At 34.7% G+C, this 19,112-nt stretch overlaps 1 protein-coding gene across 1 annotated transcript; it reads left to right on the top strand.

Annotated features, from left to right (window-relative positions):
• Positions 1 to 1,684: 1,684 nt before the first annotated feature.
• Positions 1,685 to 3,390, top strand: LOC108975718 (forkhead box protein O-like; the record flags this gene model as incomplete). Its single annotated transcript, XM_018944412.1, has 1 exon — positions 1,685 to 3,390. A coding segment is annotated over exon 1 (289 nt), but the record flags the coding sequence as incomplete, so codon positions are not given.
• Between the last annotated feature and the right edge of the window lie 15,722 nt (positions 3,391 to 19,112).

The raw sequence follows: 19,112 nt of genomic DNA on the forward strand, positions 1-19,112 counted from the left end.
GAATTAGTTAAGGCATTATCACAAGGGTTTTCCGTAAAGTATATACCTAAATTAAATAATTTCTATTTTATAAAAATATCCTATCTATTGTGACAAAATTCTGTTTGTTCATGTTTCTGATTTGTTTTACTATGAAAGGGTATATAATAATTAAATATAAATTAGTTGAGGAATTTAAGTGTATGTAATATATACATTTTTGATAATTTTAATAACTTTCAGGTCTTGAATAAAGCTATGAAATTAAATTGGAAATCTAAATCCGAGTTACTAAAACCACAACAAATTGATCATCTTAATCGCAGTTTTATACATTGTATTTTTCCCACAGGAATTGAAAATAAATTTCGAGAGTTTCAACTATATTTCAAAAATTCTAAAAACATATTTTTTTTCAAGTTCCATTATTAATTGTCTCGTCTTTTCGTATTCTCTCAACAATGTATCAAAGTTTGGAGTCTATTTGAAAACAATTTCTAATAAATAATTTTCTGATTAGATCTTTTTTGTTGAATTTTTAAAAATAACTGATGTTTTATTGATTAAAAAATAAGTCTAAGCCCACATATTGAAAATTTTTGAACATTTTTGAAATATATTAAAAAGTTARAGAGCGTCAGTTGAGTTCACATGCTGTTACTCAAGTTTTTTTCATACCTCTACTGTACTGTCAATAAACTAAATTTCACAATAATTCACAAAAATAATTTTTTTTATCCAGCACACATCTTTCATTACAAAAAATACATAAAAATATCCAAGCATTTTTAAATTAAATATAGTTCCTGTACATTTTTTTACACAAATTCGTACTCAAGCAATTTTTTTTTTTTAAATTAACCTTAATTTATTTTGCTTTGGCTTATAGCTGATAGATATCAACTTTTTTCAATATAAATATACTTACAAACACCAAAAAAATTAAAACTACATGCATTTGGGCATTACGTGTTTGTAATTAAAGTCAGTACTTTTTTATCAAATTTCTAAGATTTTTAAAATTTTAATTTAATTTTATTAATTTTTTTTATTTCACTACATGGTTCTATATACAAAAAAAATTTATTTAATTTCCATAAAGAAGTCAATTAAGAGTGACGCGCCTAAAACTATGCACTTAATGCCCCTAAAAATATGGCTGTCAAACTAATTTTAAACTAAACTTTTTTGTCTGCACACTAATCAAAAGTGGCAATTAAATTATGCGCAAACTTCCCAGACCAGTATTCGAAAGTGTTTGCGCTTCTACATTACGCTCAAGTCAAGTTTATATTTATATTATATATGTATATTGTTTTACACAGCAGAATACACGCTGCATTGAAAGCGAGCGCAACAGACAAATTAAAAGCCAGTAAGTTTCATAAAAKCCGCCATAACAGCAGCAGCGGCTGACCGGCCAACAACGCGAACGCTCCGGTATTTCACATTAACACGCGCCGAGTGCTCACAGTGATTAGTGACAGCTGATGGTGATGACGTGGTGTTACGATTTATAGCACAGGGAAAAAAATACTAGAAAGTGTACGCGGCGCGTTTGCAGTTGGCAGACGGTTTTTTGTATTTTTAAAGAAAAATAATAATAAGAAAAATTTCAAAAGCAGTGTAGAGAAATTTCATTTTCGTATATAACCACTGTAAACTTATAAAATTTAATAAAAATAAAAAGCGAGCAACGCGTATATAAATATTTGTTGCATTTGGTGGAGGCGGTGCGTATACGTAACATTGCGAACTACAGCTTCCTTCCGGTTGAATGACCATATAAAACGCGTCAATGTTGTTGCCCCCGTTATATATATATATGTAGAAAAATAGCAGTTGTGAGTGCATACACAGTGCTTGTGCGAGAAAGTGAGTGAGAAACCTAAGCGAATAAGCGAAAAGCGTAGGAAGGCAGATGCAGTGCTAGCTAAGGCAACAAGCAACCTAGAAAATACGGCGGAAAAGCTAACACACACACACACATAAAAACTAAATATATATTAGTCTACACACTTGAAGYATATACACGTATGTACATGTGTGCCATAAAAGCCAAGCTAACGAGTGCAAGTAGGAACGAATAACTGTATGCGCCACGGTCGTTGCAAGTCAAGATACATGCCACAGCCAGCGTCAGGCAGCAATTGAAAACCGAAAGAAAAGTGAAATTYTATTGTATGCGAATGTAAAACGGGTCGAGAAAGAATCGCAAAYGACACACACGCACACATACACACAGACGGAAAAATATTGGTAAAATTGTCATTATAAATCTAACGTCGCAGACGCTCGGCAAACGAAAAGTCAGGCAAAAAAACAATAGAAAAGCAGTAAGTGTAAGAAAGTGAGGTGTTGGTGCGACAGTTCGAGCAGTGGCGGCAGCAGACGACAGCAGCTTTTACGCTCAAAGTGCTATAAATTAACGTACGACGACCTTAAACGAAGTTCAGACAGCCAAAAGCAAAGGACAGCAGCCGTAGACGCCCACAACTAAGCCGGTTGCAAACGCTGCAGAGACGTTGTGTGTGTGCAGAAGAAGTAGCAGCAGCATTTTAGCAACAGATTTACCTTGCAAGCTGGTGTTGCACGAGCGACGGAGCCGCCGACGCCGTTTGTTGACACTCTCACTAAAGATAAATCAATAAGTGGAAAAGTACAAGTGCAACCACGCACRCATACATACATATAAAGATAATACACACACTTGGTGCACATATTAAAGTCACAAACACACACATGCAACGGGTGAGTGGTGTACCCGTGCAGCAGTTTTAAGTGCAAAAGTAGCAGYAGCAGCAAAATATTTGAATTGCTTCGGAAACCAAACGTCCAGGCGCGCCAAAACCAGTCGTCCACTCAGCAAGCCAGCCAGAGAGTGGCCTTCAACACCGCACCGCACCACATCAACTAAGCAGCAACGTCCACTCTTGTTTTTAATAGTGTCAAGCAAACGGGCGCCCAGTTGTCGCCAAGCGAGCGAACGACTACTAACCCAGCTATCTAAGTAGTTGACGCTGCCAGAGTAAAGCAGCAACAACAGCAGCAGCAGCAGCAGCAGCAATAGCAGTTGTTTTAATAGTTTTCGAGTAGCAACCGGCAAAATTCATTCGCAAATTATGCTGGCCATGTCAACACTGATGATGCCAGCTCCCACCATAGCGATGGGRGCGCCGCCGCCGATTACAATGGGACCACATAAGCCACCGGAAACGAAACTGCTCGCCATACATCCGGCTGCTGTTGCGGCAAATGGTGCTGGTGGCGTCGGCCAGCAGTCGCATCTACAGCATAACGGTCAGCATCCGCAGTCACAACAGCAACAGCTGCCACCGAATCAGCAGCAATCGCAGCAGACGCAGCAACAGCAACAAATCTCAGCCGGCAATAATAACAGCAACAAACCAGGTGAGTGCAGCACATTTGTTGTAAATTGGCGCGGGTTGCGGGTGGTGTATTGTCTTAAGTGACGGCGACAGCCAACAAGGCAGTTATTTTTTGCTGATTTTCGCTGTTGAGTGTTTTGAAAATTATATGCAGCAGTTGCGGCCAATGGTTGGCTGCGGTTGGATGGGGGTCTGGAGAGCTGCAGTCAGTCACTGCTGTTGGCTGATCTGCTTGAAGGTGCGTTTCTTACATTTTCAGTTACTTATCGGTAGCTAAACTGTGTAGCAGGCAACAAAAGCGGTTTCAGAAATCCAAATTTTGTTTTATAACTTTTTCAGGTTAAACTTTTGAGCCTCCATATAACATCATTTCCCAAACTATTTACTTAAAATCTTGCCTTTTAGACTTTGCTACTTTATTGCGGCACAGCGTCCATTTAACGTAATTTGTCTTGTCGTTTTCGCATTGCTGTTTTGTTTTTTTTTTGTTTTTTTTGTTATTTGTTTTGTTTTTCTGTTCGCCAGCCAATCAAATGATTCATTACACTATTATTTATTCAATTCATTGCATAAATGCATAATATATAAATATATGTCGCTACATATGTACATGCATTTGCCAGTGCCAACTTTGTGTTTCCTGCAATAAATTTTACAAATTATTTCGTTTGCTGGCATTAATATGTCACATACTCTAGATAAGCGATGATAAATGCAATTTAAGCATCGATTGCATGGCGACAAGTTTGCTTTTTATATTATGTAATTTTTATAGAGCAAAAAATGTGTTTCGCTTTTGTTGCATGTCCGACTTTAGTCGAGAATAAAATGTTGCATATTTATTTACGACTGAGTCAAAAATATTACACTCTTAAGCGTGGACATAAATACATAATTTATTTGAAACTCTAGGAAATAGGATCAATATTTTGTAGCTTGCAGTCTTAAGAACCCAAAATTGTTTAGGTTCTAGAACTWGTAGATAAAGTACTTCAAGAGTTCTGTAATAAATTATTTTAATAATACAAAAAATATCTAACTGCTAAAAACTCCACACTAGGAGAGCTTAGTATAAGAACATATAGCATATAAGCTTCCAGGGATATTTAAATGAAGATAGATCAAAATAGTTTCAATAAAAAATAATTAATAATTAGTTTACATATATTTAAAGGTTTCATACGCTCGTATAAAGTTATAAGTTAAATATAACGTACCGAAAACATAACGTTGAAAACCAAAATTTTATTGGTATCTTTTACAAAAAATTAAACGATATTTCGTTATGTGACCCCATAAAGTCCATCAGCATGAAAATACGTAAAAAATGTCGCAGTTGTTCTTTTGGTCCTGTAGAATGTTCTATATATTTCTAACTCAAAGTGGCTAAACCGATTTGGCGAAAAAATTTGTGGGGCGGTAGCTGAGAATCGACCCCTGGATATATGCTTTTTAAAGCTACAGTGTTGAGTAAAAGTTCAAACATAACTTGAGATGAGTGCTTAATTTCCTKGGAAACAATGCAATAAAAATATAAAAATATAAAACCAGAACCCTCGCCGCGGGATGAAACCTATCCGACGCTTAAATATAATTACTTTATAACAACATTTTCACAATTAACGAAGATAAGCTCTTACACTAGGTTTGATTTACATACATAAACCGTTAGTCAACAAAGTAACAAATTTCAAAGTTCAATAAGTGGTTGGAAATTTTTGGAATTGATTATTTGATCAAGATATGGATTTTTATATTATATTTGTTCTCTTTTGCTTTGTTATTAAATAATATTCTATGCTTGTCGAAAAAATTTAAACTCAAAGACTAAAATTGTTTTAAAAAGTGCTACTTATGCCTCCAGAAACAATATTAAACATTTAACTTAATTAAACCCTAAAACCCATTAGGAATTCAGACGTACTGAAAAGCTGAGGTTCACGAAAAAGTATCGTATTTTCAAATCAGATTTCACCACATTAACATGAAYAGTTTTTGTTTATCAAATTGCAGAAATCAACGCCTTAAATATAAAATTTTTAGCACTATAAAAAATAGTTTTTTCTCTTTGTGGGATATTGTGATTTTGTTTTTTATTTCCCATACTGTACATTTTGGAAGTTTATAAAAATAGCGATGCAATATAAGTGCTTTTTSTGAGAAAACTTTTAAATTCGTTGACCTAAAAATTTGTACTCATATTATGGTGTCTTTTAATTKTATTTCAAGGCTTAGTATTAGTAAAAATATTTATTTAGAAAGAAAGTATAGTTGATCTCCGKGAGCTCCTCTCAAAACAGACGTTTTGCGGYRACCATTATATCTCTGAACTGGATACTCTCAAAWTAAAAAGCCAAACCAATTTCGTTAAAGAATTGACACATCTCTTAATTAATCAAAGTATTAAACAAAATAGTTATTTGTTTGACAAAATGACGACTAAAAAATATATTTAWGAAGCYCGKRTTAAAATMAYCAAWAGYTTTAGCCGTTTTCGAGCAATGATAGTCACCAACTTTGAAAAAACCATTTTGAGAAAAACRCGTTTTATACCYTTGTACTTCCAAGCACTCTGAAACGCCTTTTCAAATTTACGTGCAGCTTCGAAAATATACACCGGAGTGATATATTAAGAAAATAAAATAAATWMATTAATTTTTTGACAATTCTAACTCTATATGACCCCTTAAGATGTTTATGTTGTAAAACTCATTTATTAGTTTTTTTTTAAATAACCAAAGTCTGTTCAAAAGGTTTTGTGTTTCAACTACTTATAAAAATAGCTCTTTTTCAAATTTTAAACAGACTAAGTTTCCATCTGGAACTATTGCTCTCCTTATTCTGATCTGGAGGTAAGAACGATTTTAATTATTTATTATGACGGAAAATTCCACGAATGATCGTGGAACTTATTACAATTTAACCGTTATGGATAAATTGTCTTCGCCGAGTCTGAAAACAGCGTTTTGAGGTCAACGGGTTATTTGAGGTGAATATTATGTTCTTGACAGACCTATTARATTGTTTAGCTTTTCCTTCAGAATTTTTTTCATTTAATATTATTTAAGGTATAAACGTATTTTATTGTGATTTTCAAGCTCCTCTATATAGTTTTGCAGCAAATAACTCGTTTAACGACAACTTTAAATTTTCATTCTACTAAATAACAGGAGATTTCTTCAAAAAATTCATATTTCCTTAACATCTACAATTTGTCAGCATTATTTTCCTGTTGAAATTCTACAATACTGAACAGAAAAATATCAACTATATCTTACAGATTAYGGCACACAGAATAAAATAATTAAAAAAAAACAAGAGAAAACCCCAGATGATAGGAAAAAATCACTTTTCCGGGGGACTATTTGTTTCTCTGCCGATCTTGTTGAAGTTTTGTAATTGTTGAAAGCAAATATGTGGTATCGTACCATTAAACTTTATTACGCAAAGCTTCATAAAGTGCCATAATTTTAGAACACTCAAATTTTACAAAGGATATAAAGCAAAACGCGGTGGCGAAGTAATTCGATTCCCCATCATTTAGTAGATTTAATGTAAATATTAAATAAAGTTGAAGATGCACATCTGGTTTTACGTCACTGCGTTATTATTATATGTTTCACTTACCAGAAATAATTTCAGTGAGTGTGACTAAATTCGGTGAATAGCGCATTAATGGCCTATTTGTAGATAGAAAATATTACAACAGAAAACCACTTTTAATGCCATCATCTTGTCAGCAATTGTTATGCATAACTATATACATATAAAAGATCAGGATAAAAAAAGCCAGAGTTGGAATAGCTATCAACGGCATCAAATATTAACTTAATCCCATTTAGTAGATCATTTTAATGAAGCTTGCAGAAAATCGTATACATATCTAAGTATGAGTTGGTACTGAAAATTTAGAAAATCAGTTTTTTACTTTTTCTCATCCAATTATTATGGTGGTAAATGAATGATTATTTAAAATAAGAACCATTTATCATAAGAACGGCAACTAAGGATAGCTCGACGAATTACCTCAACAAATCATAAAGCAAATGGAATGTAATAAATATTTTTTATTATTTCTCTTTAATAATATCTACTTGAAATTTTTGTCTGGACTGCTGCATTTTGAAAATTGTTCATATCCAACAGAAACAGTTCAAACCCCTATGAACCTAATATTTGGACCTGTAACTGTAGTTGACTTTTTGCCGAAAATACTGGTCAATCTGTCAGATTCATAACTGGAATTCAGAGAAGATCCTGTACTGATAGTAGCATGAAGGAGTGTTATAAATATATTGAATAAAGTCAACACACTCCGTAAATATGGGGCTTACCTAATATAAAGATTTTTGAACTTTCTGGTGACTTTATACTGTATATATCGGCCAATATATGAGTGATTTTTTATAAAATTATGAGAGCGTGTTTTTCTTATGGCGCAGATTTCTGCGTAAAAAAAAAATCGGCAGAAAACTCGCCTTAGACCCCACATACCTAACTGGCCTTATATACCTCAAGGTATATCTACTTTGCTGTAATCCTTGCAAGTTGCGAAGGTATGAAATGTTCCGTTATACATAGTCAAACTTAAATCTTCCTTACTTGTTTTGTATTATTTTATTAAAATGCCAGAAATGTTTGCTAAATRTGACGTTTATACGAAATATAAAGCTTATCGACTAAACTTTCATAAAATCAAAACTAAAATAAATATAATTCAAAACTTTTGAATACCACAAATTTTGCACTGAAATGCAAATGAAATTATCGTTAAACACTTTATGCTAAACAAAGCCTCAATAGCAAAACAATYTTTGTAGTTTGTTTGAAGCATAAATGGCGAGCAGACTAATTAAGGCTGGTTGCTTGAGGAAGCCCCGTTAGCTCAATGAAAGTATTAAAAGTAATAACACTTTAAGCTGCAGCCTACACAGACAACTACCAACAACAACACAAAAATATTATAAATAAACATTAAAAGTAAGAATAACAACCGCAGAGATGTGGCTTGCCACAGAATACAAATAAGTGCAACAGACGCAAGAAGCTGGAAAAAAAGAACCGAACCAGAAGTGGAGAAGCGCCAGCAAACAAAAACAGAAATATGAAAGAAAACCACCAAGTTGCCAGAGTTGAGTCGACGAACTACGCCAAATACTGTATATAAAATAGTTAGCTTAAATCACAACAAAAACAACTGATTTTGTTGCAGAGAAAGTGGCGAATTTTACAACTTGTATAAAAAATGTAATTATTAGCCAGAGTGAAAGATTCCACACTTCTGATGTGGGTGAGTGAAGAACTTGGTTTGTCGGCCTTTGAGCATGAAAAGCAGAAGAGCGCACATGTATGAGTAATGAAAAATATTGTTGAAAAAAAAAAAAAAAGGTAGAAAAAATAGCTTCCTACTACTTTCTAATATAATATTAAAGCATTGCAGCGGCTGACAGTAGTTGGCTGCAGCGATGGCAATTGGAATAGAAGTTGCTGCAAAWGCTGGGCAACCACTAGTCAAGCTGGCAGGGCGCGGATGGATGTGGACTGGCAACTGACGACAATTGCGGCGGAAGTGTTGATGTGGAAGTGTTGTGAGTGCCCAGAGTTGCAGAGACGAAATGAAAAAATTTTGATTTGTAATTACTTCTGAAAGGATTATGTCCTAACACCATGATTCCTAATCAAATAGAGCTATGAGCTAGGTATAATATAGGATATGGATATGAAAAATAAATATACTCTCGTATTGAATTAGTATACATATAACAGGGAATATGACTACATGAAGTAAGGTTTTAGTTATTATTTAGTATCTCAATTTTTTCCTGATATCTTGCGTTATCTTAATACAATTGAGAGAGCATATTTTCTTATGGCATCTGTATATGACCAGYTGGCTGTTCTTCCGTGAACTAAAACTTCATTTTTCGAGACATTCAGGTATCTTACTTTTTGAAGAATCTGTTTATATATCTGAACGGCTTGAACAACTAGGGCTTATCGCTGCCATATAAATAGAACGATCGGAAAAAGGCTTTGTTTGGATAACCGTTTTAATTTATCGTTGTTATCTTCTAGAAATTTGGCATGAATTATTGTCACAGTCTCCGACGAMATTGCTCCATATAAACTGGATGATWAAAATCAACACTTTTTAAGTTATCTTTAGTATTTCAAAAAGATTATTATTGCTTTGAGTTATGAGAACATAGAATGGCTTCGGCATTTTTCGTAGTAAATAGTATGTTTGTCATACAAGTAATTAAAACTTAGTTTTAGTGTTATGATTACGATTCTGTGAACCATTTTCGCACATGTAAACGTTAAGCAATCGTTGTCTCAGACTGCTTATCGAAAATATGCGAAAAATTAGGTGGATGATTTTATGGGTTTACTAAAAATTAAACGTTAAAATATCTAAAATTACGGTCTAAAAAATGTCCTGTTTTACTAAATGTAAATTTCGCTTYYGTTGTAAAAGTAATTTGAGTGGTCTATTCAGAAATAATGAGATCGCCAAMTTCGCAGATATTAGTGTATTAGTACAGTCTACCAATCATTATGAATTATTATGAATAAGAGGGTTAGATTAAGTTAGATGGCTGATCAAAGATCGCACGTGGACTACTTCTTGCAGTCCTTTGTGAGGCCATAGTAAAGAAGAACTCCTGTGCTCAAACTTATAAATTGGCAAAACGTTTAGTGGAGAACACAAATTTAATTTCCAAGCGCGGTTTAGTCAAGAAAGAAGTATGGACTTATTGCTGTCTCAGCTTCTTCGATACAGCTTCTGCTGATGGCGTCTGGTAGGATTTCCAGCTTTTCTGTGTGGACCCCAATATGTCAATGGCCCGAAACTAGGGAGAGGCTAGCCTTACTTAGGGCAAAGAGATCACTAGGTCTCTTGCGACAAGAAGGTTAAACGCTGCCAAATTCTCTCAAAATGAACTCTGTATTTTAACTCGCGATCATATTAGAAATGATACAACTTTTAGTCAGGAAATTGGTCGTGGAAGGATATTGTTTAAGTGACATTTATAAAAATTTTCCGAACTACGTATGGAAATGCTGGAAGGTTGTATCTTTGTTGGTTCTCATATATGGCAATACATAAGGGATACATATTTTATCAAAGTTATGATTGTTCCGGAAAGTGTGGTTTGAAAAAGTGTTGTGTGAATAGTCAAAATTTTTGTATTTTTTGACAAACTTTAAAATCTGAAGAGCAAATAAAGGTATCAAGTTAGAATATATTCGCAATAATTTTGATAAATTTTTAGATGCTTTAGGTAATTATGATGATAAAAACAGATTGCTATTCCACTAAGTTCTAGAAGTGAACGAAGAAAAGCATCAAGATTGATTGGCTCGTTCCATTATTAAAAATTACTGCTAATCTTTATAAAGTTGGTTTTAACTCAAAAATTATAAAGAAAGAACTCATAAAAGACATTTAGTATACCCAAGTTCCATTAAAATGGACGATGCCAAAGTGGAAGATATTTTTTGTTGATATTTTGAAAATCACTAAAAACTAACCACTATTATTTTAATAAAGGACCCACTGAGCATATACATAAAAAATATAAATTTTTCCATACTTACGTATATCATGGAAATCACTTTTAAACATTCAAACGGTTTCAAAATTACATATTCTTTCCATGAAAAATTGAAGATTCCTTTCATTGTTCATAATACGAAGAGCTCGAAAAAATAGGGAGACACACATAATATATGTTTTGCACACATTCACAGCTTAGAACTAATTAGAAGGATTAGCAAATATTTTAAATAAAGTACCGCAATAAATAGCACAAGCATTCCACGCTTGATTGGATACTTCACCAGAAGGTCACCAAATCAACGGCAATGGGTCGCCGATATGCTTGAATGCCCTCAATTTGCTTTTCAAGCAGTTGCGCGACCGCCGTGGCGTCAAACTCTGATGAATAGCGGCAAATTAGTGTGTGCAACACTAACAGCATAACCACGAAATGCATATACTACAAGGCAAATCTGACCGCCACTTCAGCTGGCAAACCGCAAAAGCGCAGATACACAGKCATATTGAAGTTACCGCAAATAATACACAAAACAATGACTGCGCGCAAAATGCTTCAGCCTGCAACGAGTATTGCATAATATAAGCGTTGAGTGTAAACTTTCAAAATTTAATTTGTTATTTAAGCTGTGAACAAGTGTTGGGCTTGCCAAAGCCATTATAGTGAATTTTATTTTCTCTAGTAACACAACAACAACAACAATAGCCATTCAATAGCTTTAGGCGCAGAAAGCACTGAAAAAGCCACGACTAACTGTTGGCAATTTTCTAGTACAAAACAGATAATCACGCGCCAGTGTTGCCACCACGATGCTGCAACACGATCAATGCAACGTCAATTTCATTGCGTTTTAAATAGATTTAGCGCCATGTTGCACATAGCTAAATGGTTTTAGAATTGAAATCTAGACATAGACACAGGCAACGCACAAAAAACAAAAAAAAAACTGTGGCATGTGGATATTGCGGTGTTCGGCGGGTGTTGGGCGGGTAGGTAAACACGCTGTCTATGTGCTTGTCTGCGGCAAAGTTAGCAGGCGTTGAAATTTCGAATTGCCGGCGTGTCAGCCAGCGCGTTGAATGGGCAAACCAACAGCACCGAATGTCTACATGTCGTGCAACTTGCCTGTGTTTCATCATCAAATCAGTTGCTGAAATTGTTTTACTGTTCGTTGTTGATTTGCTCTCTACGTTTAGTTCTTGTTTTTTTTGGTTTTTTTTTTTTTTGTTGCTGCTTCTGCTTTGTGGATGTTTCTATCGTTACTGTGCTTCATGCTTGCCTTGAGTGCAATTTTCAATACAAATACAAACAAGGATATTTCAAGGATGCGTTGCCATCGTTAAAAGTTCGCTGGCAATCCATTGCCGACAGACATATGTACACATGCAATGAATACGCAGCRTTGTGGCAGTGGGTGAAAGAGAAAGCGTTTCATAGACGAGTGGAGTGGCAGTTTAAACTGTGTGCTACGATCTCTGCCAACTCGTTGCATAGACATTCGCAAATATATGCAACTGCACCAAGCACTGTATGCGAATATACCACTACTGGGMAAGTTGAGGTGAAAAGTGCAAATAGTCGATTTTTGGGTGAACATTTTTTATATTGACGATAGATGGCGCTGCGAGCTCCTAAATCCATGGAAAAATTATATTCATAATGCAATTTAACTTATTTTCACTTATACCCTCTGACTTTTTCTTCTAAATAGTAAATTTTCGAGATGGCTATCAAAGTACATGAGGATAGTGGGAATAACATCATGGATCAGTTTATATTATTGAGGAATCCGAGCTATTTAATGCTATATAATGGTCTTAACTTCAGAATCCATTATCATCATYCAAAAATTTAAGGATGATAAAGTTTCAAACGCAAGACTATTTCAAAAYATAAATTTTTCCTTGGAAGTAGATTTAGGTCACAGCACAGAAGGATGGGAAATGTCTTACTACAATTATAAAAAATACTAGTAAAGTTCTGCTAGATGTTTGGACCAGCTCTCTTTATTTATGCAGCCGGTTATAGAAGTGTTGAAGACTCTTCAAAGGATATGATGAGTTCTTCTTCTTTTTACGGATTATTGCCGARATTATGAGTTAGTAAGTTTAAAAATAAGCTTCACGTCAAGARGATCTATTTTACGAACAAAAACGAAAGCCAAAAAAATTCGAAATTGGTAGGGTTTCGATCCCATAATCCAAAGAGTAATACTAATAATGAAGGCAATAGTTTATCTACTGGGTAGCTACAGATTTAMCWACATATTCACGCATACATACATATTCATCTGAGAATCTATTTCGACATACTAATGCACACATTGCGTTACATAGATTTATGTGCGTGTATAATGGAATGGCTCACAGTGTAAATGCGGTGGATGTACGCTGAAGCATCACTTTTGCGTAAGCAAAACCGACAGACAAATATCCAGACGCATACCTTTACTTTTGTTTGCATGCAGACACCCATACATGCAGGTGTGTATGTCTCTGTGTGTGTACAGAACCYATTGAGTGCAGCATACAAATTGTTGCGTACATAAATAACGGAACATCCAAGCTGCAATAGCACATAAAAAATCTGGGCATATGCAACAGCGTAGACACGTTTATATATGTACGCGTACAGTTATGCATGTTTACTTGTGAATGAAACTGTACAGGTTGCTATGCGTGAAGGCAAATCATTGGATCTATAAACTAACACACACAAATATGCAAAGCATAAAATATATATTCATCGCTTCAATGTGAGATAACGGTACTCAAAGCGGAAAAGTTAAAGAGATTACAGTGAAAGCAMACTCTCAGATATAATAAAAGGCGTTTTTAAGGTATCAATTTTTTATTTAAAATTATATGCAGAAAAGTATTGGAAATAAATATAATTTTAACATTTATGGCATTTAATTTTTTAACGAAATTTATAATACAACTATTAATTTGAGAACCTAGGTTTCAGCTGCCTTTGAAATCCATATAGAAAATTCAATACCTTCAAAAGCAGCCTTCATGAAACAAAAGGATAATCAAACCGTTTAAGTACATTATTAGCACTATTTTAATTATAACAATAAATTAAAATACATTTTTAAATGTTTTTTGATCATCGCTTCGGAAACTCAGCTATTTTTACTGTCTTGGAACAATATTTCAAAGACTCGGGTTGAACGCTTAGTGCCATAATTCCAAAAAAGGAACGCCAGTATTGCAGCCTTCCAGATTACTTACTTACTTATTAACTGTTTGGATACAAAGGAAACGTTGCTCTTATCATATTCCTAGGYCATTTTATACTTGCCATCTGTAAAACTTGCCATCTTGATGGTATCAACACTTCAGAGCGCCTTCAGTAAGCAAAACACTTGATGGCTTCGTCTAAGAAACTATCCTTACGAATGTTACGCAGCCAGGTCCTTCTCCTCCTGGTCCTTCCAACGGAGTGGAGGTCTTCCTCTTCCTCTGCTTTCCGTGGCGGGTACCCCGTCGAATACTTTCAGAGCTGAAGTGTTTTCGYCCATTCGGACGAAATGACCTGATCAGCGTAGCCGCTGTCTTTTAATTCGCTGAACTATGTCAATGTCGTCATATATCTCATAGAGCTTATCGTTGCATCGAATGCGATATTCGCTATGGCCAAGACGCAAAGGATTATAGATTTTTCGCAGAAATTTTCTCTCGAAAATTCGCAACGTCGATTCATCAGTTGTTGTCGTCATCCAAGCTTCTGCACCAAATATCAGGACGGGAATTATGAGTGACTTATAGAGTTTGGTTTTTGTTTGTCGAGARAGGACTTTGATTCTCAATTGCCTACTCAGTCCGAAATATTCTGCGTTGAATTTCGAAGCTAACGTTATTGTTGGTGTTGATACTGTATCCAAATTGAACGAAATTATCTACAACTTCGAAGCTATGACTGTCAACATTGACATGGGAGCCTAGTCGCTAGTGTGACGAATAATGTTTGATGACAGGAGATATTTCGCCTTGATCTGGTTTATCACCTATTTGCATCGCTGCCTTATCGATTCTGTAGAAAGCAGAAAACTAAACAGCGCGGTTGCTGAGGTCAAGTAGCTGTACACCCTTATAGTTTACCTGCTCGATTAAGCTCTGCAGCTCGAATTATTTTCTCCAGATGTAGGTTGACAAATGGAGTCGATTTGTCTGACACAGCATTTAGTATCGAACGATTTGGAGAGGTTCTCCCGATCTAGCGAAGCATTTAGTGTTGCTCAAGGTCAGTTTGTACAGCGGTATTTCTTTTGCGGGCATACCAAATTCAGACATTGCGGCATAAAGGCTGCTCATCTATACTACTAATAAGAAAAAAAGCGAGCTAAAACTAAGAAAAACGGAGACTAACTGCAAAATGTTGATAAAAGTGCAACAAGAAATTAATTTGCTTATTTTAACCGGCGCATCAAGCGCAATTTCCGACGGCAACATCGCGTCACATGCAACCAAGGCGAATGTCACGCAACAGATGCCGTACTATGAGTACACTTCAGAGCGTCAGCACTGCTAACTCCATCCTCTAATAATAACATAACGGTAAAATATGTGTTCAACATTGAAATTTCAAAACTCTTCGTGTTACGAACGCTTTCTTCTCACACTCAGTGCGTTTCACGTAAGTCATCGCAACGTCTTATTTGCATGTAGGCTTTGTGTGTGTGTGTGTGTGTAATGGCGTCGCTAATATGCTGTGATAGCGGCGGTTGAGATGGCGTGAAGTTTAGCTGTAAGTTGCGCGAAGTGCAAACAAAAAGCTTAAATTTGTTGTAGACACTTTGCAGCGTTACACACGATGACAACTTTTTGTTATTGTTGCTGCTACGAGTATTATTCTGTGTTAGTCAATTTATCTTGCAACTGTTGGGTAAAGCATGAAGGGATGTGTGCATATTTGTTGGCGTAGAGCGTTAAACACGCATTCTTTCTGCACTTTRTTTATCGTTTACGCTGTTACTGATGCCTGTCCTTCTCTCTATATCCCTATATGGATATATGTAATAATATCCCTCTATGCAGAACAATTTCGAATTCGCTTGAATGCATATTTCTGGTTTTGAGCTAGTTAGCTCTTTAAACCACAAATTGAGAAGAAGTAACGCTGCAATGTGATTTGTAAAGTGGSATACACATTTAGTGTTTAGGGTATAAAATGGTGATTGAAAACTAGAAGTCTGTGCAAATGTGTATATTAAAATATGAAAGCAAATCTTTCAAACTGCCATTAGCCCGAAAAAGAAAATTTTGGAATATTGTCAAATGGAATCTACAATTTGTCAGTTTTGCTCTATCTCAAAAGACTTGACTTAGTGGAAATTTCCTTTGAAGAACTTAGTGATTAAGACGTTGTTTGAGTAATTTTGGCACTGAAGGGTAGCTTATAATAAGTGTGAATAGTATTAAATGACAGCTATGAGAGAAATAATTGTCTTAAAGATCATTGTGATAAGAGGAATTGATATCCTAATGTCGGTCTAACCGTCCCTCTGTGCGAACTTATGTAAAAATTGTGATACCGTACAAAAATTTTAGAAAGTGAACCTGGCCTCGCTCTCTAATAGGTTTAATACATACATCTCTCAAACTGTTTTAGAAACATCAAATTCCAAAATAACCAGACTCGCTCAAGAAAAATCCCATAAGAATCCCTGCCGACAGTATGAAAATTAATGAAATCGGATAATAACCCCGCTCACCCCTCATAAAATGGTACTGTTAAAAGCATCATATCTCTTATATTCATATTTCTATTTTGAAGATGATTTATTTAAGTACATAAATACACATTATATATATTTTTTTTTTTTGATTTACAGTTATTTTATATTTTTGCGATTTCACCACTTTTTTGGCATAATGAAGCACCAGAATATCCGCTTAGTATCAACCTCAATCTAATAGAGCCATAATTGAGCTCTTAAATTTTAAGTTTGAAATTTTGATAATATAATTGTTTCTTAGGATGAGTGCAATACTTCTAACATAAGTAATTCCGAAAACTCTAAACGTAGTGTATAATTTTGTTTTATTTGTCTTCTTGGTCTATATAAGTAAATTCCGATAAGACCACTTCACAGCATTTAATCTTGATTAGCGACCTCCTTCATATACCAKGTTKTTCAATAAGTTTTGTCGTTTGATAAGAAAACCACAATTTTATGATACAAAAGACAATATTTATGACTGYTTCATTTGATGAAAAACACTGGCCACGAATAMMTTTTTWGARTTTTGGAAACAAATGGAAGTCGCTGKGGGCCAAATTTGKTGAGCACAGTGRGTGCTTCAACAATTCGCAMTTTAATTCATGGATTTTAGCTATTGTCAGAATGCTYCTGTGACACGATGCATTGTCCTGATTAAAAATATTGTTTTTCTTCCGTAAACYGTGTATATTTTTMCGAATTTTTTACTTCAAGTGGTYCAAAATGTTGCAAAAATATTTCGTATAAATGATTTAAAAGTTGTTCAAGTAATGCATAAACAAAATTTCTCTCGCATCCCAAAAACCTCATGCTATAATCTTATTGGCCGATTTCCAAACCCGAACTCGTTTCAAAGCCGAWCAATCAGGTTCACACCACTCTTTAGCCTCTTCTTTTGTCTCAGGATCATGGTGATAAGCCCAAGTGTCATTCATAATGATGAATCGACACGCTAAATTCACTTTATTCTTTTTAAAAGGTTCTAAATGTTGCTGAGATAGTCGCATTCGACTGTGTTTTTGTTGCATTGTTGACGAATGCGGCACCCATTGTGCACACAGCTTTTCAAAACCAAAAATTTCACTTAAAATATGGTGCACATTGTCTAATGAGAGTAATAGAGTTAAGTCTCTCTCAGGTTATCGATAATATTTCGAAACCATATCTCGTATTTTGGCTATAATTTCTGGTGTTGATGCGCTTTTTGTACGTCCTTCAAGGCTTGTACGACCACTTTTAAATTCAGCAACCCATCTTTCTACTGTTCCCATTGTTAATGAACAATCATAATACACTTTTAATATTCGTTCGTGAATGTCTTTTCAAATAATAAGAATTTTATCATTGCACGATATTAAGTTTTTTACTTTGTAAAAATTAATGTGACATGTTGACACTAAATAGTAGCAACGGCCTCTCTTATCCAACGACATAACTTATTATACAACCTGGTACTTATACCTACATATATAATAAAAGTATATTAGATCATATCATAAATTTATGTTAAGTTTGCTACGAAATTTATAGCAGCTAGAAGAAACTGTCTGAGACCGTACAATGTATTTATATATATAATCAGAGTAAAGAGCTGACTCGAACCGCCTATCTATATTTATATACACGAACTAAATTAGCAGGTTTGGAGAAAACGATCTGAATTTTTGCGGACATTATTTTCTCCAACAGAAGTTGCTCATTTATTTGAACTGCCACTATCACACTAGCTGCCGTAAAAATTGATCGATCTGAAGCAAGTACTTGCATGTAAAACTGTTCTATTGCGGGAAGGTATTCGCAATTCACACTTTCTGATTACATTAAGTATCTATAATATTCTCTTACATACACCTACATATATGTATTATTGATTCACAGAGACACAAGCGCAAAACTAATATTTTTAAGACTTAATTATTATTATTATTTTTTTTTTTTTGTAATTCTCTTTACTACAAAACGGCTTGTCAAGAACAGTGTTTTTGCTCTTGAGCGCATTAAATAAATGGCGCCTAAAGCAGCAACATAAAATATAAATGATGTTTAACAAAGACAATGGATTACAATTCGTTTGGAAATTTCATTTGTCTCCCCAGACGGATTATGCACCCACACACACGTATTATAAAAACGTAATAATATGCACATTAAAATGACAATWCAAATAATAACGCCTGTTTTTTTCACACCGAGTAGCACTTCAAAAGCGATTTAATTAACGCGTTTATTTGCTAGTCGACTGTCATTTCAATGCTTTCGACAGCAAATCGGCGACGTTTGTCAATTGCTTTGTTTTGCTGCAATTGAATGCGCTGCAAATGAATGCAATCGAGTTGCGAAATTGCGCTGCATATTTAYGTTATGTGTAGGTGTGAGTAGCGAATAGCACATGCATACACACATACACAAATACATACACGTAAAGAGCTTTCCTTTCATGTGCATTCACCCTTT

This window comes from Bactrocera latifrons, unplaced genomic scaffold, assembly GCF_001853355.1.
Source record: "Bactrocera latifrons isolate USDA-ARS-PBARC rearing strain unplaced genomic scaffold, ASM185335v1 scaffold_69, whole genome shotgun sequence".
In the NCBI taxonomy this organism is placed as follows: Eukaryota; Metazoa; Arthropoda; class Insecta; order Diptera; family Tephritidae; genus Bactrocera; species Bactrocera latifrons.